Source organism: Anomaloglossus baeobatrachus, chromosome 5 (genome assembly GCF_048569485.1).
Source record: "Anomaloglossus baeobatrachus isolate aAnoBae1 chromosome 5, aAnoBae1.hap1, whole genome shotgun sequence".
Lineage (NCBI taxonomy): Eukaryota > Metazoa > Chordata > Amphibia > Anura > Aromobatidae > Anomaloglossus > Anomaloglossus baeobatrachus.
Window position 1 is genome coordinate 587,956,238 of NC_134357.1, and position 26,289 is coordinate 587,982,526.

General features: G+C 47.2%; 1 protein-coding gene across 1 annotated transcript in view; it reads left to right on the forward strand.

The window, feature by feature from the left end:
* Positions 1-26,289, forward strand: part of LOC142313164 (uncharacterized) — a 190,579-nt gene that overhangs the window by 88,087 nt on the left and 76,203 nt on the right. The window contains exons 5-10 of the mRNA XM_075352152.1: positions 4,467-4,605; positions 19,560-19,677; positions 19,761-19,963; positions 20,161-20,251; positions 22,391-23,462; positions 25,050-25,239. Of these exons, the coding sequence (XP_075208267.1) occupies positions 4,467-4,605; positions 19,560-19,677; positions 19,761-19,963; positions 20,161-20,251; positions 22,391-23,462; positions 25,050-25,239 (1,813 nt within the window). The remainder of the gene's footprint in view (positions 1-4,466; positions 4,606-19,559; positions 19,678-19,760; positions 19,964-20,160; positions 20,252-22,390; positions 23,463-25,049; positions 25,240-26,289) is intronic.

A 26,289-nucleotide genomic window follows, 5' to 3' on the forward strand; every position in this document is an offset into this window, starting at 1 on the left:
GTTGCATCCTGGCCCAGTAGGTCGCCGGAACATAGACCGGGACCGTCTGTATCAAATATAACAGTCTTGGCAGAACCGTCATTCTAAGTGCACTAATCCTGCCAAACCATGAGAGGGTGCCCCCATGCCACAGAGCGCAATCCCCCTCGAGCCGTGCCAGGAAACTTTGGTAGTTTAGTTGAAAGAGCTTAGACAAGTCAGAAGGGATTTTGATGCCTAAATATCCAATACTACCGTGAGGTGGCCATCTGAAAGGAAAGTTTGGCTTTATAACATTCACAGTTGATTGGGGTAAGGATATATTTAGGGCCTCTGATTTATCAAAATTGATTTTAAAATTGGACCATTTGCTAAAACGGTCCAACACCTTCATTAAAGACGGGAGGGATGTAGTGGGGTTACACAGGTATAAGAGAAGATCGTCAGCGAAGGCAGCGCACTTATGCTCCCGGCCGGCGATCTTGATGCCCTGTATGTCCGGATCCGCCCGGATGGCCGACAACAAATGCTCCATAACTAGAACATATGGTAGCGGTGACAGGGGGCATCCCTGCCGTGTCCCGTTTCGAATGGAGAAGGGTCTCGACAGAGTGCCATTAATCTTAAGGTGGGCAGTCGGAGAATTATATAAAGACATAATTTTAGACGAAAAAACCGGTCCCAGGCCTATATGTTCTAGGGTCTGAGAAAGTGACTGCCAGGAGACTCTGTCGAAAGCCTTCTCAGCATCCAAAGACAGCAACATCAAGGGAAGTTTTTTAGTGTGTGCGTGATGAATTAAATCCAGAGTTTTTATGGTGTTGTCCCTTGCCTCTCTTCCAGGGACAAACCCGACCTGATCCAGGTGGATCAGATCAGGGAGTAGGGGGCCGAGTCTATTTGCCAAAAGCTTGGCATAGATTTTTAAATCTACATTAAGAAGCGATATCGGTCTAAAGCTACTACACGCCATGGGGTCTTTACCGGCTTTACGGAGCAGTGAAATATGAGCCGTGGTGGACTGGGGCGGAAAGGGGACAGATTCCGAGATTGAGTTAAAGGAAAGAAGCATTAAGGGCGCTAATTGTTCTGCAAAGGATTTATAGAATTTAGCAGGGAGCCCGTCAGGGCCAGGGCTTTTGTTGCCAGGAGTGTTACGAATCACCGCCAATAAATCCTCCAATAGAAACGGGCTCTCCAAGTTATTGATCACAGATCTATCGAGACCTCTAAAAGGTGAGGGGATTGAAGGACACCCATCCCCTGACTCAGAGGGTTCAGCAGGTATATTATATAACTTGGAATAATATTTGTGAAATGTGTTAGAGATGTCTGGGGTGGCGTAAAGAAGTTCGTCGCGTGAATTCTTAATGCAGGGGATGAGGGTATGTGCTCTCTCCTCCCTCAGCGCGTTTGCCAACAGTTTACCGGGTTTATCCCCAAACTCATAAAACCTCCCCCTTCCCACCTGCATCAGACGTTGATACGAGGAATCAAGTAATTTCTTAACCTCGAACCTGGCTTGTAAGAGGGCTTGTAAATTTGTGGCCGATAAGGCTCGCTTGTGGATGAGCTCTAGTTCAGAGACCCTATGTAGGGCTTTTACTATATCCTGGGCCTTCTCTTTCTTGATTCGGGACCCATGCTTAATAAAAATACCTCGTAGGACACATTTCAATGCTTCCCACTTATAAGTGGGGGCTGTGTCATCCGCCGAGTGGTCTTCCATGAACCCCACAATAGAGGTCTGGACATCAGAAACACAAAGCTCATCCAGTAGCAACGACTCATTCAGCCGCCATGACCCCCTAGGGGTCGAAAGAGAGGGGATCTCGATCGTGCAATAAACCGGTGCATGATCTGACCACAATATGTTATCCATTATTGTGTGTCGGACCCAGGGGAGCGCATTGTGCTGTATTAGTATGTAATCAAGACGACTATAGGAATCCTGGATGTGGGAATAGAAACTATAGTCTCTATCCGATGGGTGCTGTATTCTCCAGGTGTCGAACAATTGAATGCGCAATAACGCTTTTTTAATACGCTTAATGGTAGTGTATGCAATGCTAGATTTCCCCTTTGAGTTATCCAAGGTAGGATCTAGGGTGACATTAAGGTCACCGCACAAAATCACCGTGCCCTGTATCAGGGGAATTGCGACGTCGATCAAACGGGAAATAAAAGTGTCCTGTCTTTGATTTGGGGCGTAAGCATTAATTATTGTGAAGATATGGGTCCCCACCCTCAGTGAAAGGATTATGTATCTTCCCAGACTATCTGTCGTGCACTTTAGGATCTGATGTGGGAGGGATTTATGGATGGCTATCGCCACCCCTTTAGAGCGGGATTCAGGGTTGTCCGAGGACACCCACGTCCGGTAATATTTATTTTTAAGGGCAGGGGCATGTCCTTGTTTGAAGTGTGTCTCCTGGAGACACGCTATTCTCACCTTCCTTTTATGAAGATGATACAGTATCTGTGACCTTTTCTCCGGGACATTGAGGCCTCTGGTGTTGAAAGAAGCGATGGTTAGGTCTGCCATCTATATAAAAAAAATAAGATATTAGAAATATATAAGAAAGTGAGTCGCGCACGTTCGTCCCAGCCGCAGAAGTTAGAGGGAAAAAAAGATTCAGGGGATACACAATGTAACGGGTAAGGAAGGAAGAGAACAAGAAGAACAACAGGCAAAAAAAGCCTATCACAACAGACTAAATCTGAACAACCGTTCCTAGGGAACATATCCGCCTCATCTAGGCAGGACAGGGGATCCCAACCTATTTGGGGATAAAGGATGTCAGACATAACCGAGCTAAGCTCCATGTAAACTCAAATACATTAAAGATAACCATAGACACCGGTAAAAGTGACAAATGTTCGTGTAATATGGGCTATGAATCGACTGGAATGTAACATGCGGAAGTCCAGTAACCAAAAATACTGTAAAAAGTAGGTCATATGGACGTATCCAGCTATTGGTTTCCAGCTATTAGTTTCCTCCATATTGGTTACCGCATCTGGCCACCCCTGCGGCCCCTTACTCCTCTTGGAGGTATCCCCCTGTTGGACTCGAAAGGGGGAGAAGGTCTGGAAGAGACCAATCGTTCCCTGGGCACCCAAGGCTGGAGTAGGGTGGTTGGCCATGCTGCAATAGAGATTGTAGGCAAATTCAGACTGTCAGTAAAAGCCAGGAGGTCTTCAGGGGAACGTAGGACCATCCATCGGGAGAGGGAAAATGGGAATCCCCACCGGAACGTTAGACCCCTCTCCTTTAGGACATCAAGAAGGGGTTTAAGAGTCGCACGTTGGGCTAGAGTGTGTCGTGAAAGGTCAGGCATTATGCGGATGGTATAGCCATTGTAGGACAGATTCTTCTTCCTCCTGGCTGCTTGTAGAATGGCCTCTTTGATGGCGAAAAAATGAACTCTGCATACAATGTCTCTCGGGCGGGAGTCATTTGGATCTGGTGGGCGTAAAGCCCTGTGGGCTCTATCAAGTTCAAGGGTAGCTCCCGGTGGCCTCTTCAGCAGGTCGTTAAAAATGACACGGAGAGCAGCGGGAATATCAGGAGCAGCAATAGATTCCGGGAGCCCTCTAACTCTTAAATTGTTACGTCTATTTCTGTTTTCTAAGTCGTCCACATGTTGTTGAAGGGTAAATAATTGCTTGGCTTGGTTTTCTACAGTCTCTTGAATAGATTGAATAGACATCTGAGAGTTTGATTGTTGCTCCTCCAGGGTGTCAACTCTGTTAGTAAGTGATGAGAGATCCTGCCGCAGCTGGATAAATTCCTGCTTACACTCCGCCACTACTTGATTGGCTAGTGCTGCGATGTCTTTCTTGGTGGGGATTGCTTGCAACAATGCCCTCAGATCTGCCAGGGTTGCCGGGCGGTCCTCGTCTCTTGAGGTAGTAGCGTGAGGAATAGTGGGGTATGTATAGATAGAATCTTGCAAGGCTGGACCATAAGTTAGCGTTTGTGGGTTTTGGGGGTTCTTTACATTGTCCCAAACTTGTGGCAGAGATGTATGACAAATTGGTGGCGACCCCCGCACCCTGGGGCCCCCAGTCACGGGGAGCAATGGGCCCCCATCCAGGTCCCTGCCTGCGGCAGGTGGGCTCTCTGCCCAGGAGGATCCGGTGGACCACCGATCCGGGGATGGAGGGGGTATTTCCCTCTGGGGTATCCCCCAGGACTCATTAGCAGCTACACACAGATCATGGGTTCCTCCTCTATCTCCAGGTCCTCCTGGGGGTCGCGTGGCTCCCAAGAAGAGGCTGTTGTCGCTGCTCCCCCCTCTGGCTCTGGCCCCACTTCCCACCTCTCCCTGGAGCCCCCGCACCTGGACCTTGCAGGACAACAGGTCACCAGCACCTGCTCCCATTCTCCTCTCACCTCCGATCACTGTGTCTGTGCGTGGGAACGGGGCTGCTGGTGCCTGCGGTACAGTTTCTCCTTGCTGCGCCTGTGTCTTCTGTGCTAGGGCTCGCAGCGGTGACTCATCGTCTGAGCCTGAGCACATGTGCGCCTCGCACGCCGCTCTTCCTCCGGCTCCATCGGTGTCAGCCACAGGCAGGATGGCAGGGCTTCTTGGCTCCATCGGTAGCGTCTCGGCGGGCGAGGTGAGTGAAGCTGCGCTCGCGGTCGGCCCGGCCTCCAGCCTTGCTAGCGTCTCCTGGTCGCGGCCGCCATCTTGGCATGGCGCCGGCGGCGGCACCGCATCGGCCGTTGTGGGGGATCCACCCGCTCCCGCTGCCTTCATGATACCCTTGGGGGGTCTTCCCGGGTCGTGGGTGGCCTCTGCCGCTTCCTGTCTCACCTGGGACTCCTGGCTCGTCGCCCCTCCGAGCACCGGGGTGGTGTTGCCTTCCAGTCCTGCAGGCCGCAGTTCCCTTCCCGGCTGTGACAGGGTCCCAGGCTCCGTAGCACGGGTGAGATAGGCCCCTATTTTGCCCTGGGATGCAGGGGGTTGCCCTGAGGTGCTGGGCTTTTTCTTCTTTGGGGCAGATTTGCCCATTATAGATAAAATACCGGTGGTATGGAGGATTGTTTTGAGGAGCTCCAGCAAAAAGCGTCCTCACTCGGCCATGTGTAGCTCCGCCCCCCCCAATTTGACATTTTTAAACGTGTGCCAAAACATACCTGCACACATATTTTCAGTCCCTGGAAAAGATGACTTAACCGCAAATATCAGAACCTGGCATCAGGTGGCAACAGTCAGTATAAGTCGGCATCCCTCCAGGGACGCAGGCGCTACACATGGCCATGAGCTTGTTGCAGGTTTTTCCCTTCGCTCTCTATAAAGACACATCTGCAGGTTTTTCTCACTATCTGACATGAAATCAGAATAAACCTTTCCCATTTTCGGTCAATAAGGAACCAACATTATTTCTATTTGCCAAATGCAGAATAATAAGAGAGAGAGATTGTGTTCAGGCATTTTTATTACTTTCTGCACAGTGAAATTTTTCCATCACCCATGACAGCACCACGAGAGAAGGGATCCACCCTTCAAGGACAGGAAACCTACAGGATACAAATGGCGGCACCTATCCTCGCATCAGTTGGTTTACTGTCCTTGAACGGGGAACCTCCAGGATGCAGCAGCAGTTCAAGAGAGCTCTTAGGGGCTGAAGCATCCCAGCCCTGGCCGGTCAATTCTGGCAGCGGCACGGGTCCTGCTGCGGCCGGTTGAGGTGCTGATGGGAGAACCACAGCAAACCCACGGAGCGTCGCTATCATCCTGCTTCATAACCCCCCACGAGGGATGGGTTGGCCACAACGTGGTCTTGCCGGATAGCGGAGAATATGACGCACCGCAACAGCACATGGGGGCTATTTCTGTGGGTAGCGATGCTGCCCACGTGACACCGGCGTGCGGCGGCCAAAATCTTACCCGGTAAGTCCGGTGGGCACAGGGTAACGATGGCGCTCCAGCGTGGCTTTCAGGGTCGGCATGTGTGCGGTGGTGGCTTGTAGCACGGCAACACCTTGTGCATGATAATCTGTGCATGCACAAGAATATCCACTGCTGTTGGATGACGAACTTCTGACATCATTTCCCGAAAGTGATGTCGGGACTATGGGTGCTCGGAGAGTGTTTTACGCCACATAAACCATGGAGAGTGAACCGGTATTCTCCAGCTTAGCCCTCCAGCAAAATAGATGAGGAGCAGCCACCGCTGTTACCAGTGCCACCACAGCCACAGGCTGTCACTCAGAAGAGACAACAGAAAAGCAAGCCTCAGCGCAGTCGGGAGAGCAGTGTCCTGGCTCAGGTGAGATACACTCTGAAAGGAGGGACACCCGGTCCAGCCAGCAGAGTCTAAACTCCAATAGACCTGATTGCAGGAAAGATTTCAGAGGGAATTTGTCTGATGACATCACTCCTCTTTCCAACCCGGTACCGCCTCTTTTTGCATCTGAGTGGTAAGTGATCTTTGTGAAAGGTCACTTTGTACAGAGATCCTTTTATCTGTTTCCTTCAGGTTCAGGACAGACCTAAAATTGCACCTCTAAAACCAGAGACAGGGAATGCGCTCTCTGTAACCGGGAGCTGTCTAGTACCTGGTCTAAAAAGCATGTCCAGTTCTGTATTCAACAGACTCAGATTAAGGCTGGAGTTTGCCTCGGATCTGAGGAGGTCCATGATTAAGGCTGAGGTCAGGGACTCCCTAGGATCCCTATCAAAATAGTCATAGCCTTAAGGGTGCTTTACACGTTGCGACATCGCTAACGATATATCGACAGGGTCACGTCGTTAGTGACGCACATCCGGCAACGCTAGCGACATCGCAGCATGTGACACCAATGAGCGACGATCAACGAGTGCAAAAACGTGAAAAATCGTTGCTCATTGATACGTCGTTCATTTCCTTAATATCGTTACTGCTGCAGGTACGATGTTGTTCGTCGTTCCTGCAGCAGCACACATCGCTGTGTGTGACACCGCAGGAACGACGAACATCTCCTTACCTGCGTCCACCGGCAATGAGGAAGGTAGGAGGTGGGCGGCATGTTCCGGCCGTTCATCTCCGCCTCTCCTCTGCTATTGGACGGCTGCCGTGTGACGTCGCTGTGATGCTCCATGAACCGCCCCCTTAGAAAGGAGGCGGTTTGCCGGCCAGAGCAACGTTGCAGGGAAGGTAAGTCTGTGTGAGGGGTGTTGTGCGCCACGGGCAGCGATTTGCCCGTGTCGCACAACCAACGGGGGCGGGTACGCTCGCTAGCGATATCGGTACCGATATCGCAGCGTGTAAAGTACCCTTTATGAAATGCAGACTTGCCTATGAGGAATCATACAGGTCCAAAAGGGAGGGCAAATCTTCTGAATCCGTTTCCCCCTCCAGGTCACAGCAACTCAGGGGGTCATCAATGCCTCCCGTTGAGAACATGGGGAAGCTCGGGAAAGCGGTCAGATCCACTATGGACATTCCTGAAGAGAAAATTACCCCACCCACCCAAAAAAAAAAAAATGTTCAGGATCGTATGTTTAGTGGCCTGGAACAGAGAAAACGATGCGCCTTTCCAATAATTGATAAGTTGCAGTCCCTCACTGCAAGAGAATGGAAGAGGCAGGACAAAAAAGGTTACATCCCTGTAGCATTTAAAAGTAAATACCCCTTTGAGGAAGTAGCCTGTTCCTTCTGGGACAGGGCCCCCAAGCTGGATGTCGCTATCGCCAAGGCATCGAGAAATTTTTCTCTGCCCTTTGAGGATATGGGGACTTTAATGGACCCTTTACACAAAAGAGCTGACCACTTCCTTAAGAATGCCAGGGAACCTTGACCTGGGGCTCTAAGACCAGCCATTGCAGTTACCTGCACAACAAGGCCCCTGGCCCCTTGACCAATTTAGGGATCAGCTTAAAGAAGGAGAGATTATTGTATCATCATCTCCCTTTATTACAATGGGGCAGCGGCGTTACTTGCAGACGCATCTGCAGACTCAACCAGGCTGTCAGCTAAGTCAGCTGCCTTGTCTAGCGCAGCCTGAAGGACCCTCTGCCGGAACTGCTGACCGGGGGATATCAAATGGCAAGGGGAATATCTGTTCAGCCCAGTCCTGGATGATATTTTAGGAAAAGCAGGCGATAAGAAAAAAGGGCTTCCGAACACATTATTTTTTTCCCTTTTAAGAAGACCTTTCGGAAAAGAAGTTTAGGCTGAAGAACTTGGCGATCAAAGTTGTTAGTCTGATCAAAGGAAATAAGGGAAAGGATTTATGTTTAAGAGACCCTTTAAATATAGTAGAAGGTCCCTCCAGTGACTTGTCCACACGGGTCGGGGGTGGGGGGGAGACCTTCTCATTTCCTTCCATTCTGGGAGATGATATCTTCAAACCGATGGACCCTAACCCTTTTGAAATCTGGCCTCATACTTCCGTTCCAAAGATTTGCACAATTATAAACTTGAGAAACATCAATACTTATAGAGAGCTTCAAATGGAGTCAATGAGATCGATTGTGAAACATTTATTTCCAGGTTGTCACATGGCAGTAGTAGATCTGAAGGATGTGTATTATGTCCTGATAAGCATCACATTTCAGAAATTCCTCAGAGTAGCCTTGTATATGGAAGGGTAGATCAGACATATCCAGTATTCAGCCCTTCCATTGGTCTGGCGGTGGCACCGAGAGTCTTCACAAGAATATTGGAAATGACAGCTCAACTAAGGAAAAAGGAAGTTCTCATCATCCCGTATCTAGACAACTTCCTGGTTATCAGCAGGTTTGCCCGACATTGTGCCGAACGTCTGCAGGAGGGCTTTTAGATTCAGAAGCTCAAGAATGTTGACTTAGGGAATCCAAACTAGAGAATCTCCGGGTGCAAATGGAACAGGCAACAAAAGTCCCAAGATTGTCTCTCTGAAGAGCTATGTCCCTCATGGGCTCCCTTACATCCACAGTCTCTGCGGTTCTTTGGGCCCAGGCACATACCAGAGTCCTTCAGTTAGACCTCCTGGAGAATCAGGCAATTCTCGGAGGTCATCTGGACGAGTACGTTACTCTCCAGCCCAACACAGTGGATTTCCTGCATTGGTAGCTAAATCCAGAAGATTTACAAAGAGGCGTGCCTTGGATGACCCAAGTATCAAAGGTGCTTACCACCGAAGCAAGTTTGCAAGGTTAGGGGGCCCACTTTCAAGGTGGTTTAGTCCAGGGAGTGTGATCTGGAAGAGAAACTCATATTTCCTCAAACACCAGGGAATTGCTTGTAGTAGAGAAATCAGTGGTTCAGTTCCTAACCTCCCTAACTGGTCATCATGTAAAAGTCCTGTCTGACAATCAAGCGACGGTAGCATATCTGTGTAACCGGGGGGTTCTCTGTCCTGATCACTGATGGAAATAGTGAGCAGAGTTAGATCTTGCAGAGCAATATTTAAAATCCGTATCAGCAGCTCATATACAAGGGAAAGAGAACTGTACGGCAGATTTTCTCAGCTGCAGCAATTTGAGGCAGGTAGAATGGGCCTTAAGTCAGTTCATTTTCATTCAAATACCAGAATAGTGGGGTGTCCCAGAGATTAGATCTATTTTGCAACCCACAAAAACAGGAAAGTTCACATTCTGTTCTCTAAATCCAAGGGATCGACCTCATGCGGTGGACGCCCTGCTGATCAAATGGAACTTCAGCCTTGCTTACGCCTTCCCTCCCATAGCCCTCATTCCAGCAGTTCTGAAGAAAATACAAGAGGACAGGGCAGCAGTTCTGGCCGAATAGACCTTGGTTCTCTTGGCTAAGCAAAAGGTCGATGTCCAGGCCATCAGTTCTGCAGGAACTACCAGACCTACTCACTCAGCGTCCAGCTCTTCACCCCATGACAGGCAGGCTGCATCTAACAGCGTGGTTTTTGAAAGGTCACTTCTAAGTAATGGAGGTTTCTCCCCTGGTCTGATCACTACTCTTTTATACAATGCAAGAAGCCAATTATGACTAAAATCTACAGCAGAACTTGGATGGAATTCTTGTCATCCACAGGGGCAAATCCAGATGACCCAGCGCCAATTTCGGTAATCTTGGAGTTCCTCTAGAAGGGGTCAGAATGGAGTCTGTAAATTACCTTGCTAAAGGTTCAGGTGTCGGCCCTAGCCGCCTTGTATAATTGTGACCTAGCGGGAGAGCACTGGATTCCCGATTCACTAGGGCATGCTATAGAGCTAGACCTAAGTGCGGTCTGTCCTTTCCACTATGGGCTCTTATCCTCCTCCTGTCAGCCTTGATGAAGCCCAGTTTAAACCCTTTAGAGTCGATATCTCTTAAGAATCTATTCTCGGAAGTAATTTTTTCCAAAAGCCTTAACATCAGCATGTAGGGATAGTGACATCCAAACCCTATCTTTAGTTCCTCCATTTACTCAGGTTCTTGAGAATACAGTGGTCCTGGGACTTGACCCGGCTTACTTCTCGAAAGTAGTTTCTAACTTTCATAAGTCTCAAGAGATTGTTCTTCCATCCTTTATAGTAAACCGAAAGATCAGGAAGAGGAAGGGTGTCATTGCCTGGATGTTAGACGTTTCCTTATAGAATATCTCACAGTCAAGAGTGCCTGGAGAAGGGAAAAGTCTGTTTGTGTTTTTCAGGGTTATAGGAAAGGGCTCTAAGCGTCTAGATCTACTTTAGCTAGGTCGATCATAAAAGCCATTTCTATCGCCTACTCAGCCAGTTGTAGGGAGGTGCCTGCAGTTCTGAAAGCTCACTTCACTAGAGCAATGGCATCTTCCTGGGCCGAAAGTTCGGAAGTCACCATCGAGCAGATCTGTACAGTAACCACGTGGTCTTCACCTTCCACTTTCTGTAAGCACTATAGATTGGAATTATCATTTACTGGCCTCACCTTGGGAGAAGGCTTCTGCAAGCTGTGGTCCCTCCCTAGGTTCTACCTTTCTATGTAATTCTCTTGTGGTGCCGTCATGGGTTCAGAAAAACACATTACCGGTAAGTAATTACATATTTTTTTCTCAACCCATGATAGCACCCTTACATTCCCTCTGTTACGGGGGGCTGTCTGATAATAACCGAAAGGAGTATCAGACAGTCAGGGTCCACCGTGCAAAGACTTTGCTGCAGACTATGGCAGAGTGCAATACCTCTGTTAACTCACAGAAGGATATAATAAGTAAGTAAAGCAATTCCTCCCTTACTTGGAGGGTGTGTGGAATGATCTCTGTTAATAATCACAGAGACAAAGGCAATGTGTGCGAAATGGCACCTACCTAGGTCCGCTCTTCTAGTGGTGCAAAAGAGACGAACAGCAGCCTAAGCCGCACAAAGCTCCTACCTGCGTTCGCTCCACTAGTGTGCGAGGACACGAACCACTAGATATGGCACCTGCCTAGGTCCGCTCTTCTAGTGGTGCAAAAGAGACGAACAGCAGCGTAAGCCGCACAAAGCTCCTACCTCTGTTCGCTCCCCTAGTGTGCGAGGATACGAACAACTGCCAGACGCAGTATAAGGAACGTTACCCTAGCGGCAACGTCCACCTACGAGTAGAATCACAAGGCCCAGCCAGACCATGTGCCTCAGGCACCTGCCTATGTCCGCTCCCCTAAGAGGTAAGGATACGGACAGCAGCCGAAGCTGTAAGGTATAAGAACGCTACCCTGCCGGTAGCGCTCACCTAGCATAGACAGAGGAATGCCTAGAGGAACGCGCACAGAGCGTCTACTCATATGCATGAACCAAGAGGACTGAGCACCATGCGGCGTGTGTCAGGGTCTTATATAGACTCTGTGCCTCATCCAAGATGGAGGACACCAGAGCCAATCCGCTGCCAGAACGACAGGAGTGACGTCATGCTGGCCTATCACCGAGCAAGACGTCACAAGCACATGACCAGCGACCAATCGGCATAGAAGGTGTCAGAGACATGTGACCTCGTGTCAGCGATGATGTCACCCGCACATGTGCAATGGCTCCAAGATTGGACTTAGTCTCCGGCGCTCGCACATGTGCAGTAGCAAGAAATCTGGACTTAGTCTCCAGCGCTCGCACATGTGCAGTAGCAAGAAATCTGGACTTAGTCTCCAGCGCTCGCACATGTGCAGTAGCAAGAAATCTGGACTTAGTCTCCAGCGCTCGCACATGTGCAGTAGCAAGAAATCTGGACATAGTCTCCAGTGCTCGCAGCAATCGTAACAGTACCTCCCCCTCAAGGACCCCCCTCCCGGCGACGCAGGTAATCGGCAACTAAGTCGGGAGCATGGACAGCCTCCTCAGGCTCCCAAGAGCGATGTTCCGGGCCATAGCCCTCCCAATCTATCAAGAAGAACCTGCGCCCTCTAACCATCTTAGAACCAACTATGGCTCGTACCTCATAGCTAGAGCGAGAGGAATCAGAGGCAGGAGAGTGCACTTCACGAGCGTGAGGTAAAATAGCCGGCTTTAGCAGTGAGACATGGAATTTGTCATGAATCCTAAGATGGACAGGTAACTTCAATTGATAGACTACAGGATTTACCTGTCGAAGAACCTCATAAGGACCCAGGAAGCGAGGAGCAAATTTGACAGAGCTCACTCTAAGTCTCACGTGTTTTGCAGAGAGCCACACAAAGTCCCCTGGAGAAAAGACAGGAGCCGGGCGACGAAACCGATCGGACACCGTCTTCATACGGTCCTTAGCTGCTTGGATCGACTCTTGAGTCCGATCCCAAACCTCTCTGGCATTAGTTGCCCAGTCGGCCACAAGAGGAGGAGGTGCAGCAGCGGGAAACAGTACCGGTACCCTAGGGTGTTGCCCATTATTGAGTACGAACGGTGTCTGCCCAGTGGCCTCAGCCAGCGAATTGTTAAGGGCAAATTCTGCCCAGGGTAGGAGGGAGGACCAGTTATCGTGGTTCTCAGCAACAAAGTGTCGAAGGTATATAATCATAGATTGATTGGTACGTTCAACCAAACCATTAGTCTCCGGATGGTATGCCGAAGAGAGATTCAACTCAATTTGCAGAAGGCTACAAAGATCTCGCCAGAAACGGGAAGTAAATTGCGGGCCTCTATCACAAATGATACGATCTGGCATCCCGTGAAGCCTAAAGACATGCTTGAGGAATAGTTTGGCTAGTACCCTGGAAGATGGGATTCTCGATAACGGTACGAGATGAACCATCTGGGAGAAATGGTCCGTAATGACCCACACAAATCCATGTCCCTGTGAACATGGAAGATCACCCACAAAGTCCATGCCTACCACCTCCCATGGTCTATCTGGCACTGGTAAAGGATGCAAGAGCCCAGCCGGTCTCTGCCGTAATGGACGGTTGCGAGCACACGAGTAGCAGGAACCGACATATCTCTTGACGTGGCTGGCTAAGTGTGGCCACCAATACCACCTCTCCAGTAACTCTCGTGTCCGCCTAATACCAAAATGCCCACCCACCTTTGAGGTGTGGGCCCATGACAGTATATCATTCTGCCGATCAGGCGGAACAAAGGTCTTGCCCGGTGGGATTTGGTCTAACGTCACAGGGGAGAGCGTATGAAAAACCCTGGAGGGAAGGATAAGACGAGGTTCGTCAATCTCTTCCTGGGTAGAAAGCATAGAGCGAGACAGGGCGTCTGCCTTGTTATTCTTACTCCCAGACAGATAGTTGATGGAGAAGTGAAAGCGGGAGAAAAACAAGGACCAGCGGGCTTGGCGAGGATTCAGACGCTGAGTGGTTTGTAAGTACGTCAGATTCTTATGGTCTGTATAGACCTGGAAAGGATGTTTCGCTCCTTCCAGCAAGTGACGCCACTCCTCCAAGGCTAATCTTAAGGCGAGCAGTTCCCTATCCCCAATGGTATAGTTTCTCTCTGCCGGTGAAAAGGTTTTAGCAAAGAAGAAACACGGCCTTTTTCTACCTGCACCGTTCTTTTGATACAAGACCGTACCAGCACCCACTGAAGAGGCATCAACCTCTAAGAGGAAGGGCTTATTCTCATCGGGTCTTTGAAGAACGGGAGCAGTTGAAAAGTGTCTTTTTACTGCCTCAAAAGCCTGAGATGTCTCAGTAGACCAGGCTTTGGGATTAGCACCTTTCTTAGTCAAGGCCACCAAAGGGGCCACCAAAGTAGAAAAATGGGGTATGAACTGCCTGTAATAATTTATGAATCCTAAGAAGCGTTGCACCGCCTTCAAGGAATGAGGTTTGGACCATTGCAGGACAGCAGAGAGCTTCGCAGGATCCATAGCCAGACCCTCTTGTGAGATAATGTAACCCAAAAAAGGCAATGAGGACTGCTCGAATACACATTTCTCGAGTTTAGCAAACAATGAGTGCTCCCTTAAACGGGAAAGGACACGAACGACATCCTGACGATGAGTCTCCAGATCAGGAGAAAAAATCAGGATGTCGTCCAGATACACCACTACTGAGGATAACAGTAAATCCCTGAACACATCGTTTACGAAGTCCTGAAATACTGCGGGTGCATTACATAACCCAAAAGGCATGACGAGGTATTCATAGTGACCGTCTCGGGTGTTAAAAGCGGTCTTCCATTCGTCACCCTTTCGAATTCGTACCAAGTTATATGCACCCCGCAGATCCAACTTCGTAAAAACTTGAGCTCCTCTCAGTCTGTCAAAGAGCTCAGAAATTAAAGGTAATGGGTATTTGTTCTTTATTGTGATTGCGTTGAGACCCCTGTAATCTATGCAGGGACGCAAATCACCCTCTTTCTTCCGAACAAAGAAAAACCCAGCTCCCGCGGGAGAGACAGACTTACGAATGAACCCCTTCTCTAAGCTCTCTCTTATATAGGTCGACATGGCCTCCGACTCAGGTATCGACAGGGGGTAAACCCTGCCTTTAGGTGGAACCGAACCTGGGATAAGGTCTATGGCACAGTCATACGGCCTATGGGGTGGAAGAACCTCAGCACCCTGTTTGGAGAACACGTCAGCGAAATCCAAATAGGGTGTAGGTATGGGAGAGAGATCAGTTGATGCAACCGCAACGACCTTAGGTGGTAAGGGAAGACATCGGGACTGACATTTCGAACCCCAACTAATAATGCTGTCAGACTCCCAGTCAATGTGAGGAGCATGAGTCCGAAGCCATGGAAGACCCAGAAGGATGTCGTCTATACCCTCAGGCAAAACAAGAAAAGAAATCTCCTCTATGTGACCCTGAGACAGGGAAAGGCGCAAGGGAACTGTCCTCAATGTAATGGAGTCAGACAACATAGTTCCATTAACAACACGGACAGGAATAGGCGCCTCTAACATGATAGAGGGAATATTGTGTCCCTTTACAAATCCTGAGGACACAAAAATCTCGTCAGCTCCGGAATCCACAAAAGCCATAATAGGCCATGTATTCTCAGATAACGAGAGCTGACCTGGGATACAACACTTAGAGGGTGCAGAAGACGTCTCTAGTAACCCCCCTCTAATGGTTACTAGGCCAGGGAGTTTCCCTGACGACTAGGACACTTGTTGGCATAGTGCCCAGCCTGACGACATACGTAACATATAGAAGGACCAGACTTGCGTAGTCTGGAGAACGTATGACCTAACTCCATAGGAGTGGGAGATGTTTCAGATGCTGAGGAAGATGGTAGTGGACCCTCAACAACTGGAATAGCCCGATGCTTAGGGCGTGAGGAAGAGACCTCGAGTCTACGTTCCTTATGGCGTACATCGATCCTCGTTGCTACTGTGATCAAGTCCTCCAGAGAAGCAGGGACCTCACGAGTAGCAAGGGCATCCTTGACATAGCCTGCCAACCCTCTCCAGAAGATAGGAATCAACACCTTCTCTGGCCAATCTAGTTCTGCCACCAGAGTTCTAAAAGCAATGGCATAAGAACTAGTGGATAACGAACCCTGAGATAGATCTAACAGTCTCAGGGCCGCATCATGGGTAACCTGCGGACCCATGAATACCGTCTTAAGAGCATCAAGAAAGTCTTGATGTCTCAGAGTAACCACATCAGAGCGCTCCCATAGGGGAGTCGCCCATTCTAAGGCTTTGTCCTGAAGTAAGGAGATGATAAAGCCTACTCTGGACCTCTCCGTAGAGAAGCGAGAAGAGTTGACCTCAAGGTGTATCTGACACTGACTAATGAAACCACGACATGATCTGGCATCGCCAGAATATCTGTTTGGCAGAGCAAGTCGAGGATCATGTGCAGATGTCACCATGGTCTGAGGTTTATCCTCTATACTCTTGAGCCGTGACTCAAGTACTTGTATGTAACGGTGTAACTGCTGATATTCTGCCATAACTGCCAGACCCTTGGCTCAGTCCTAATGTTACGGGGGGCTGTCTGATAATAACCGAAAGGAGTATCAGACAGTCAGGGTCCACCGTGCAAAGACTTTGCTGCAGACTATGGCAGAGTGCAATACCTCTGTTAACTCACAGAAGGATATAATAAGTAAGTAAAGCAATTCCTCCCTTACTTGGAGGGTGTGTGGAATGATCTCTGTTAATAATCACAGAGACAAAGGCAATGTGTGCGAAATGGCACCTACCTAGGTCCGCTCTTCTAGTGGTGCAAAAGAGACGAACAGCAGCCTAAGCCGCACAAAGCTCCTACCTGCGTTCGCTCCACTAGTGTGCGAGGACACGAACCACTAGATATGGCACCTGCCTAGGTCCGCTCTTCTAGTGGTGCAAAAGAGACGAACAGCAGCGTAAGCCGCACAAAGCTCCTACCTCTGTTCGCTCCCCTAGTGTGCGAGGATACGAACAACTGCCAGACGCAGTATAAGGAACGTTACCCTAGCGGCAACGTCCACCTACGAGTAGAATCACAAGGCCCAGCCAGACCATGTGCCTCAGGCACCTGCCTATGTCCGCTCCCCTAAGAGGTAAGGATACGGACAGCAGCCGAAGCTGTAAGGTATAAGAACGCTACCCTGCCGGTAGCGCTCACCTAGCATAGACAGAGGAATGCCTAGAGGAACGCGCACAGAGCGTCTACTCATATGCATGAACCAAGAGGACTGAGCACCATGCGGCGTGTGTCAGGGTCTTATATAGACTCTGTGCCTCATCCAAGATGGAGGACACCAGAGCCAATCCGCTGCCAGAACGACAGGAGTGACGTCATGCTGGCCTATCACCGAGCAAGACGTCACAAGCACATGACCAGCGACCAATCGGCATAGAAGGTGTCAGAGACATGTGACCTCGTGTCAGCGATGATGTCACCCGCACATGTGCAATGGCTCCAAGATTGGACTTAGTCTCCGGCGCTCGCACATGTGCAGTAGCAAGAAATCTGGACTTAGTCTCCAGCGCTCGCACATGTGCAGTAGCAAGAAATCTGGACTTAGTCTCCAGCGCTCGCACATGTGCAGTAGCAAGAAATCTGGACATAGTCTCCAGTGCTCGCAGCAATCGTAACACCCTCCCTGTACATGGATGTGTTAGTAGTACTTTGGTTCTTCACTTCTCTTCACATGGCTATATGTTGGTGGTGGTTTTGTGTTATAGCAATGTTCCTTTTACCAGAGGTCCTTTCATGCTCTGTAACTAACTGATGCGGGGTTTGGTGCCGCCCCTTTTGATCCTGTAGGCTTTCTGTCCTTGAAGGGCAGATCCCCCTCTCTTGTGGTGTTGTCATGGGTTCAGAAAAAAACACATTACCGGTAAGTCATTTCGTATTTCCCTCCATTTCATTAGTATTTGGTGCCATTGCCCTTACACTGTATGACTTGGGTGAAACATTTTGGATCTCCTTCCACAAGCTTCTCACAATAGCTGGTAGAAATTTGGGCCAATTCCTCCTGACAGATCGGATGTAGTTTAGGCATGTTTGTAGGTCGCCTTGCTCACACCGGCCTTTTCAACTAAATTTTCAATAAGATTGAGATCAGGGTTTTTTGATGGCCACTCCAAAACTTTGACTTTGTCATCCTTAAGCCCTTTTGTAACCAGTTTGGCAGTAGCTTCGGGTCATTGTCCATTTGGAAGACCCATTTCTGCCCAAGCTTTACGTTCCTGGCTGATATTTTGAGATGTTGATTCAGTATTTCCATATAATCTGTTTTCCTCATGATGCCATCTATTTTGTGAAGACTTCAAAGCTTCTTCCTTTTTCTTCAAAACGTAACGCTGGTCATTATGGCCAAACAGTTCAATTTTAGTTTCGACAGATCACAGGACAGGTCTCCAAAAACTAAGTTCTTTGTTCTTTGTGCCTGTTCCAAATATAAATAATTTTGGTTCCTAATTGACCTAAAACGAGAAAGGTTTATTCTGATTTCAAGTCAGATCGTGAGAAAAACCTGCAGATGTGTCTTTTAAGATTGTGTGTGTGTGTAAACTTCTGGTTTCAACTGTTTCTCGACACTACATGAAGGGGTTACCTACCATTTTGGTATGTTTAAGAGAGTCTATTTTTTGCCTCTTGTGCTGTAACATGTGAGGACCCAGTTAGGTCCAAAATTCAATCACCAATTCTGGCATTTTTTTTCTTGTCCTACCAGACAGATACTTGAGCACCTGCACCAGCCTGGAGGGTAAAACCATGCAGGGTTTGTTTTGCATCAACATAATAAAGGCAAACTGTGGAACAAAACTCATTAGTTGGCCCCAAAACGCATGTATTGACATAACGCGGGGATTATAACTTTCTGACTAGACCTAAGCTTTAGGGTAAGGTCCACGTGGTTTCCCCTTCCGGCTTTGTCAGGGATCCAATGTAAAATCCATGTTCTAAGCACTGAGGGAAGTTTGACCTGAATAAGGCACCCATAGTTTACAGAAACTGAGAAAAAAAGGTTTTCATGAACACGTTGAAATGTAGAGAAGCTGGGGTTATAAGACCTCGTCTTTCCAGAACCCACCATGATGTGATGAGATTTATACAAATTAACCGTTGCCATATTTTATTGACTGAATAAAGAATGTTGTGCTGCACGTTTAAGTTCTTTATATTATTAAATTGTTCCAAAATTGTTATTTTTTGTTGTTTTTTTTTTTTTATTTTTTGATAGGATGTATGACCTAGATTTGTAGTGCTCTACCACATTATTGTTTTACTTCAGCATCACACGTCTAGTAATTGTATTTCTCACATTGTATTTTGTATGTTTTTACACTGACTCAACTTTATCCCATTCAGGTTCCTAAAATATCAGATACTAATATATTGATCTAAACCATCAAGGATGGAAAGGGACAGGGACAAGATGGCGGAGAGGATCTTACACCTCACCCTAGAGATCCTCTTCCGGCTTACTGGAGAGGTGAGAGATTCTGATAACGTCACATTACATCATTCTTATCTATGGGAATAACAGATGGACAGAACTGGAGAGGTGAGGACTCTGGAAATGTCTGGAGTGAGATTTATTACTGTGTCTCTCCATAACCAGGATTACACAGTAGTGAAGAAGACCTCTAGTGATCGCTGTCAGGCCCCTGTGTCTGAGGGATGGGGAAGACCCCTGAGCCCAATCACGGGGCCTCCACCTCACCTCCCGATACATGAGGACATCAATGACCAGAAGATCCTAGAACTCACCTACAAGATGATTGAGCTGCTGACTGGAGAGGTGACACTGCTGGGAATGCTGGGACATTATACAGTAACGCTATGAAGGGATCGGGGGTGACGGTATCATTGTATGTGTCAGGTTCCTATAAGGTGTCAGGACGTCACCGTCTATTTCTCCATGGAGGAGTGGGAGTATTTAGAAGGACACAAGGATCGGTACAAGGACGTCATGATGGAGGTTCCCCAGCCCCTCACATCACCAGGTAATAGACAGGACTAAATACACACGGCCTATAATTATCTGTATGTAAGGAATGAATTCAGTCCCTGTATGTGTCTCCTCCAGTTCTATCCAGTAAGAGGACAACACCAGAGAGATGTCCCCGTCCTCTTCTCCCACAGGACTGTAAACAAGAAGATCCCGATGTTCCTCAGGATGTGTCTCCTCCAGTTCTATCCAGTAAGAGGACAACACCAGAGAGATGTCCCCGTCCTCTTCTCCCACAGGACTGTAAACAAGAAGACCCCGATGTTCCTCAGGATCATCAGGTAGATGGAGAGAAGGTGCCATGAAATCCCCCTATGTTGTGTAGACGGCTGTGAAGGTCTTGTGCTCAGTCTTGTTTTATCCTCCAGTATTATATGTGTTATACTTGTGTAATGAGAGCGGTGGAGATGGCAGGATTAGAGCTGATCATAGATGGGACTTCTCCATCTGTCTGTGACTTTTACAATATTTGTTTCAGGGGGAAGATCTGCCCCATATTAATACTACAGAGACATATGTGACTGGTGATGAGTGGTGGAATGAGGAGATTCCTAGATATGACCCCCCAGGTGAGTAGTGACCACTAAATGCAGAGAAGTCACAGACTCTGATCTTAGAAAAATATATAAAAGCTTGGTGAAATATCAATCTAAAAAATGACACTGAAAAAAGGACAAGACAAATCATTTGTGGGTTTTATATTTTAAAGAAAACCTGTCGTTTTTTTATATTAAACTGTCCCCAATGTTAATTTAAATGATGTAATGTGCATCACTAACGTGGTTTGAAAAAATTCCATATATTTATCTTAAGAAAGGCTTTCTGTGCTTAGGTGAAGGTAGTACATACCTTAAGTTTCAGTTATGGGGAGGCGCTTTTGCTTGGTTCAGTCACTGTCACTCAAGTTCAGGCACGATTCTTTTTTTTATCTTAGTCATGCCCCCCGCATTGTAATTTATTACACCACAAGTCCTTCAGCATCACTTATCTGCTGAGCTCCGCCCATTACGATCACATGATCTTGACATCACCACATGTTTTTTTGTTCTTATCGGAATGTGCACATTATAGATTCAGACTGAAGGCAGCAAAACCTCAAGTGAAACAAGGAAACAACGTATGGAAACAAGGAGCAAAGAAACACAAACCAGAATATGTGTGAAAGGGGTGGTTCAACCATATTTTTTTATTTTCTAGATCGATATTATGTTGAGAAACAATGTTTCTCTCAAATACTGTACCTTATGTTGGCAATAGTGCCTGTGAGAGGTGCTATTGCGGACCACCTTTCCCCATGTCCTGACCCCCGGGCTCCGTGACCTCGGGGATCTGATGATGTCATGTCAAGTTCCTGTTAACCTAACATCACCGCGGCCAGCCGCAGTCTTCCTGACTCACTGAGCTGTGGGCAGTGTTTCACCGTTCGTCACAGCCCAGTGTGTCTCCTGCTTGCAGCGTTCTGCTGTGAGGGAGGAGGGAGCTGGTGGGCTAACATGCTGGGCTGTGCTGAGCGGTTAAACACCGCCCACAGCCTATCACTCACGGACATTGCGGCCGGCCATGGTGATGTCAGGTTAACAGGAACTTGACGTGACATCACCGGATCCCCGGGGGTCAGGCATGGGGAACAGCGGTCCGCAATAGCGCCTCTCATAGGCACTATTGCCAACATAAGGTATTTGAGAGAAATATTGTTTCTTACTTTATATTTTCTAGATCAATATTATGTTATGGGTGAACCAACCTTTTAAACCTTACATACCTGCAAGTTCTACCCTTTTTCTCTGGTGACAAGTTTACACCCTCTTAACATTTCTCAAGAAGCTTCAACAGGTTGTCACCTGGATTGGCTTTCTAACAGTCTTGAAGTTTCCAGAGGTACTGAGCACTTTGCTTTTCACACTGCATTCAACTACCCCCTGAACCATCTCAATTGTGTGGAAGTCTGGTCATTTTGAAGGCCAAGTCATCTGACACAGCCTCCGACCTTCTCCTTATCGTTCACATAGTCTTTACATAGCCTCGAAATGTGTTATGGTGCGTTGTCTAGTTGCAACACAAATAATAGTCCCACTTAGTGAAAACTAGATGGGATGGCATATCATTAGAGAGCTGTGATAGCCATGTTGGGTTATGTGCTTTTAATTTAGAATAAATCACAAACCCGGTCAACAGCAAAGCGCTCCCACACCATCGCACATCCCACGCCATGCTTCAGGGTGGACACCACATACGTAAAAACCATCTGCTTTACTTTTCTAAGACATGACAGTTAGTACCAAATATTTCTAATTTTAACACATCAGACCATAATACAGATACCAATTGATGTACTTTCCAGTCCTTATGTCGCTTGCCCACACAAGTTTTGTGGTCTTCAGTTATGGCTTCTTTGCAGCAAATTGACTGTAAAGGCCTTCTTCACGCATTCACCTTTGGATAGTTGAGGTTGAGATGTCTGCTACTTGATATCTGTGAAACATTTATGAAGGCTGTTATCTGAGGTGCTGTAAATTAGCAGATTCTCAGGCTGGTAACTCTAATGAACTTATCCTCAGCAGCAGATGTAATTCTTGGTCTTACTTTCCTTGAGGCAGCCCTCATGAGAACTAGTTTTATGATAGCAAATGATGGATAATAAAATATTGAATGATAAAATAGTTGAAATATTGGGTGGTTAATATTCAATTCCTCATTATTCTTGACAGATAAGATCAGGAGCTCAGAGGGATATTGGAGCTCAGAGGGACATTGGATTTCTTTAGATTGTAATGCAGATGATTGTGGCATCATCAAAGATACATGTGAAGAACTTGCTATGATTCCAGCTGTGGACCTTTACTGCAAAGATCTATTAAATGATAATTTTCAACAGGTCCTATCTTCCGATTCATCAACAACTATTAAAAAAGTCCTAAATCAAAGAGGTCAGACAGGGAGGAAGCCATTTTTATGTTCAGAATGTGGAAAATGTTTTAACTGGAAATCAAAATTTATTAAACATAAGAGTATTCACACAGGGGAAAAACAATTTTTTTGTCAAGAATGTGAAAAATGTTGCAGAGATAAATCAGATCTTCTTCGACATCAGAGAATCCACACAGGTGCAAAGCCCTTTTCATGTTCAGAATGTGGAAAAAGTTTCAAGCAGAAATGGAGTCTCGTAATTCATAAGAGAAGTCACACAGGAGCAAAACCATACTCATGTTCAGAGTGCGGGAAACTTTTTACCACTAAATCATCACTTGTTAAACATCAAACTATTCACACCGGAGTGAAACCGTTTTCCTGTTCAGAATGTAAAAAATTTTTTAACCGGAATTCAAGTCTTATTAAACATAAGAAAACTCACAAAGGGGAAAAGCCATTTTCTTGTGAAGAATGCGGGAAAAGTTTTAATGAGAAGTCGGATTTTTTTAGACATCAAAGAATTCACACAGGAGAAAAGCCGTATTCATGTTCAGAATGTGGGAAACTGTTTACCGCAAAATCATCTCTTATAACACATCAAAATATTCACACTGGGGAGAAGCCATTTTCATGTTCAGAATGTGGAAAATGTTTTAAGCAGAAGTGGGGTCTTGTAACACATCAAAGGATTCACACAGGAGTGAAGCCATTTTCATGTTCGGAATGTGGAAAATGTTTTAGCCAGAATTCAGATCTTGCTAAACATCAAAGAACTCACACAGGGGTGAAACCATTTTCATGTCCAATATGTTTGAAATGTTTTATGCACAAATCTCAACTTCTTAGACATGAAAGTACTCACACAGCGAGGTAGTTTTTCTTAACTTTAGGTTTACGAACAAATAGTACAATGGAGGAGTCATCAAAAGCTTTTAACTGCTCTAAGAAGAGTTGGCTTACCATATAGTCTCTTCTCTAAAAACATGCAGTTCTGAGATGCAAACAAAAACTACACTTTACCAATTTGATAATATGTTTTATAAATTGGGTTGCTGGAACTGACACCTCCAAAAATCAGCTGTCATTCATATAAAGCTTCTTCACTTATACATAATCCAATACTTACCAAAAACAAATGATGATATAGGCCGTATTATGGATGGTCAGTGGAGCATGATCTTTAGCAATAATTTTGACGATAATTCTATGCAAAGCACAGAGACTATCACAATTATCACCATTAATGCATATATGTATGCGTAACTTATTACTGCCTGATCAAGATATCATGGAGGAGCTGGATCGGAAAATAAAAATTTCTGGAACCTGATTGCTTATATTGACTGGAGCTGGACTATGCTTCCAGAGACCACAACGTCTCTAGACTCTTTACGTGAAGGGTTGTGAGGGAAAGGGGGGCCTTATTTGTTTTGTTTCTGTATATGAAAACCTGGAAAATTTTGCAAATGGTTAATAAAAATTATCTGATTACTCCTCCTCAGGTGCTTCACACCCACACTATAAGTAGTCATAGCTCCCAATAGAGGGGACCAGTTATTATAAATTCATTCTGAAGCTAGGCCTAGAGGTGGAAGGAGCAGCTGGAGCTCTTGTAGTCAGAAGCGGTGTAGGCTGCAGTCCTGGTGTCTGACTGCAGCCGTGAAGTTGGATCTTTATCCTTTTGTCGATTCCCTTGTCTGTCTTTCCTTCCATTTCCTGTTGATTAGTGCAGTGGTGAGACTAGTGTCTCTTGCTGGCCATCTCACTAGCCAGGGTGTTTGCAGGACAATTGAGAAATAAGGTATCCTGCTCGGCAATGGGTTGAAGTACCCAGTATAGGGACGATAGGGAGCTCAGGAAACAGCTTGAGGTGAGTTCAGTAGGTGTCCCCTCACTCCCCTCCCGAGCAGCAGGGCCCACCGTTGTTAAAGTGTCTCTGGTGTACCCCTTGTTTTTTTGTGTGTTTTGCCAGGTGCTAGACATCTCCTAGTTTGTGCGTGACAATAAATCAATAAGAAAGATGAAATTAAGTACCTTTTAACATGTTTTATCAGAGAATTCTGCAGTTTTCCCTGGCTGTAATGTCAGCGTCCCTGCACTGTCCCACTTCCTGAATCCGGCAGGGACTCCACCATACTCGGTGCTATGGCCACCTTGCTCGTTTCCAAGCTGCTTCTCCGGTCTCTGTGCTCCAGTGCCTGAGCACGTAATACAGGTGTCCTGACAGTGTCTTTTGGGCACCCGTGCTCCCTGTCTCTTAAAAGCGCAGTACACGCACTCTGAAGTGTTCCCCAGCCTATGGCTCAGAGGCACTGGTTATTTAAGACACATCCTCCTATAGGAAGGTGCCTGATCATTTAGGTTTCTGGTGTGTCAGTTTCTGCTAGAACTCCAGTCTGTTGCCTGCTTTCTGACAACCTACTTGTGGCTGTTACTCCGGTTCCTCTCTGTTACCAGACCTGATTGCGTCTGGTCAGTCTCCAGTTTCCTGCTTGCTGATTCATCTCCGTCCAGCCTGCCCTCCTGTACCTGCATCCCTGACCATTTGCATCAGCTGCTGCAGTACTGGAGACTGTCCTGGAGTGGTACTTGGTGTCTACCAGCAGTCCAGTCCATCCTCACCATCAGATGCTCTGATGAATACCCGGTAGGCACTTAGCAAAAACAAAGAACAGTCCAGCTCACCTGTTATAATTCATTGGAGACCAGCAATTTTTGACCGTGCACGGACCAGAAGGAGAAAGCCAACTCCAGGCAGATAAGGAGATAAAATTGTAGGATTGTCCAGCAAACAGGTCCAAAGATTAAAAGTAAAAGCATTTTTTCTTTATTTCATCGTAGATAAAATTCCATCATGTAAAGTACAAAAAATATAGAGCAGGAGGACGCGTTTCGGATATCACATCCTTATTCTGTCTCCATGGACAGAATAAGGATGTGTGGACTATATTTTATGTACTTGACATGATGGAATTTTATCTACGATGAAATAAAGAAAAAATGCTTTTACTTTTAATCTTTGGACCTGTTTGCTGGACAATCCTACAATTTTATCTCCGGTAGGCACTTAGCCATGCCACTCCAGTGAGCCCGATTGTGGCGCTGTGGGTCCACAGCCGCTAGTGTGACATTCCCCACTTATAACCCACTTATTCACTTTACCTGAACTTACTATCCAGTCTGAAAAAGAAACAGCTCAAATCCATCTTACTCTTAAGGCTAGTTTACACGCTGCGATATCGGTCTCGATATCGCTAGCGTGGGTACCCGCCCCCATCTGTTGTGCAACACGGGCAAATCGCTGCCCGTGCCGCACAACATCGCCCAGACATGTCACACATACCTGCCCGGCGACATCGCTGTGACCGGCGAACCGCCTCCTTTCTAAGGGGGCGGTTCGTTCAGCGTCACTGCGACGTCCCAGCTGCGTCACTGAATCGCCGCCCAATAGAAGCGGAGGGGCGGAGATGAGCGGGACGAACATCCCGCCCACCTCCTTCCTTCCGCATTGTAGCCGGGAGGCAGGTAAGGAGAGCTTCCTCGTTCCTGCGGCGTCACACAGAGCGATTGTGTGCATGCCGTAGGAACGAGGAACAACCTCGTTACTGCTGCAGTAACGATTTTTGAGAATGGACCCCCCCATGTCACCGATGAGCGATTTTGTACGTTTTTGCAACGATGCAAAATCGCTCATAGG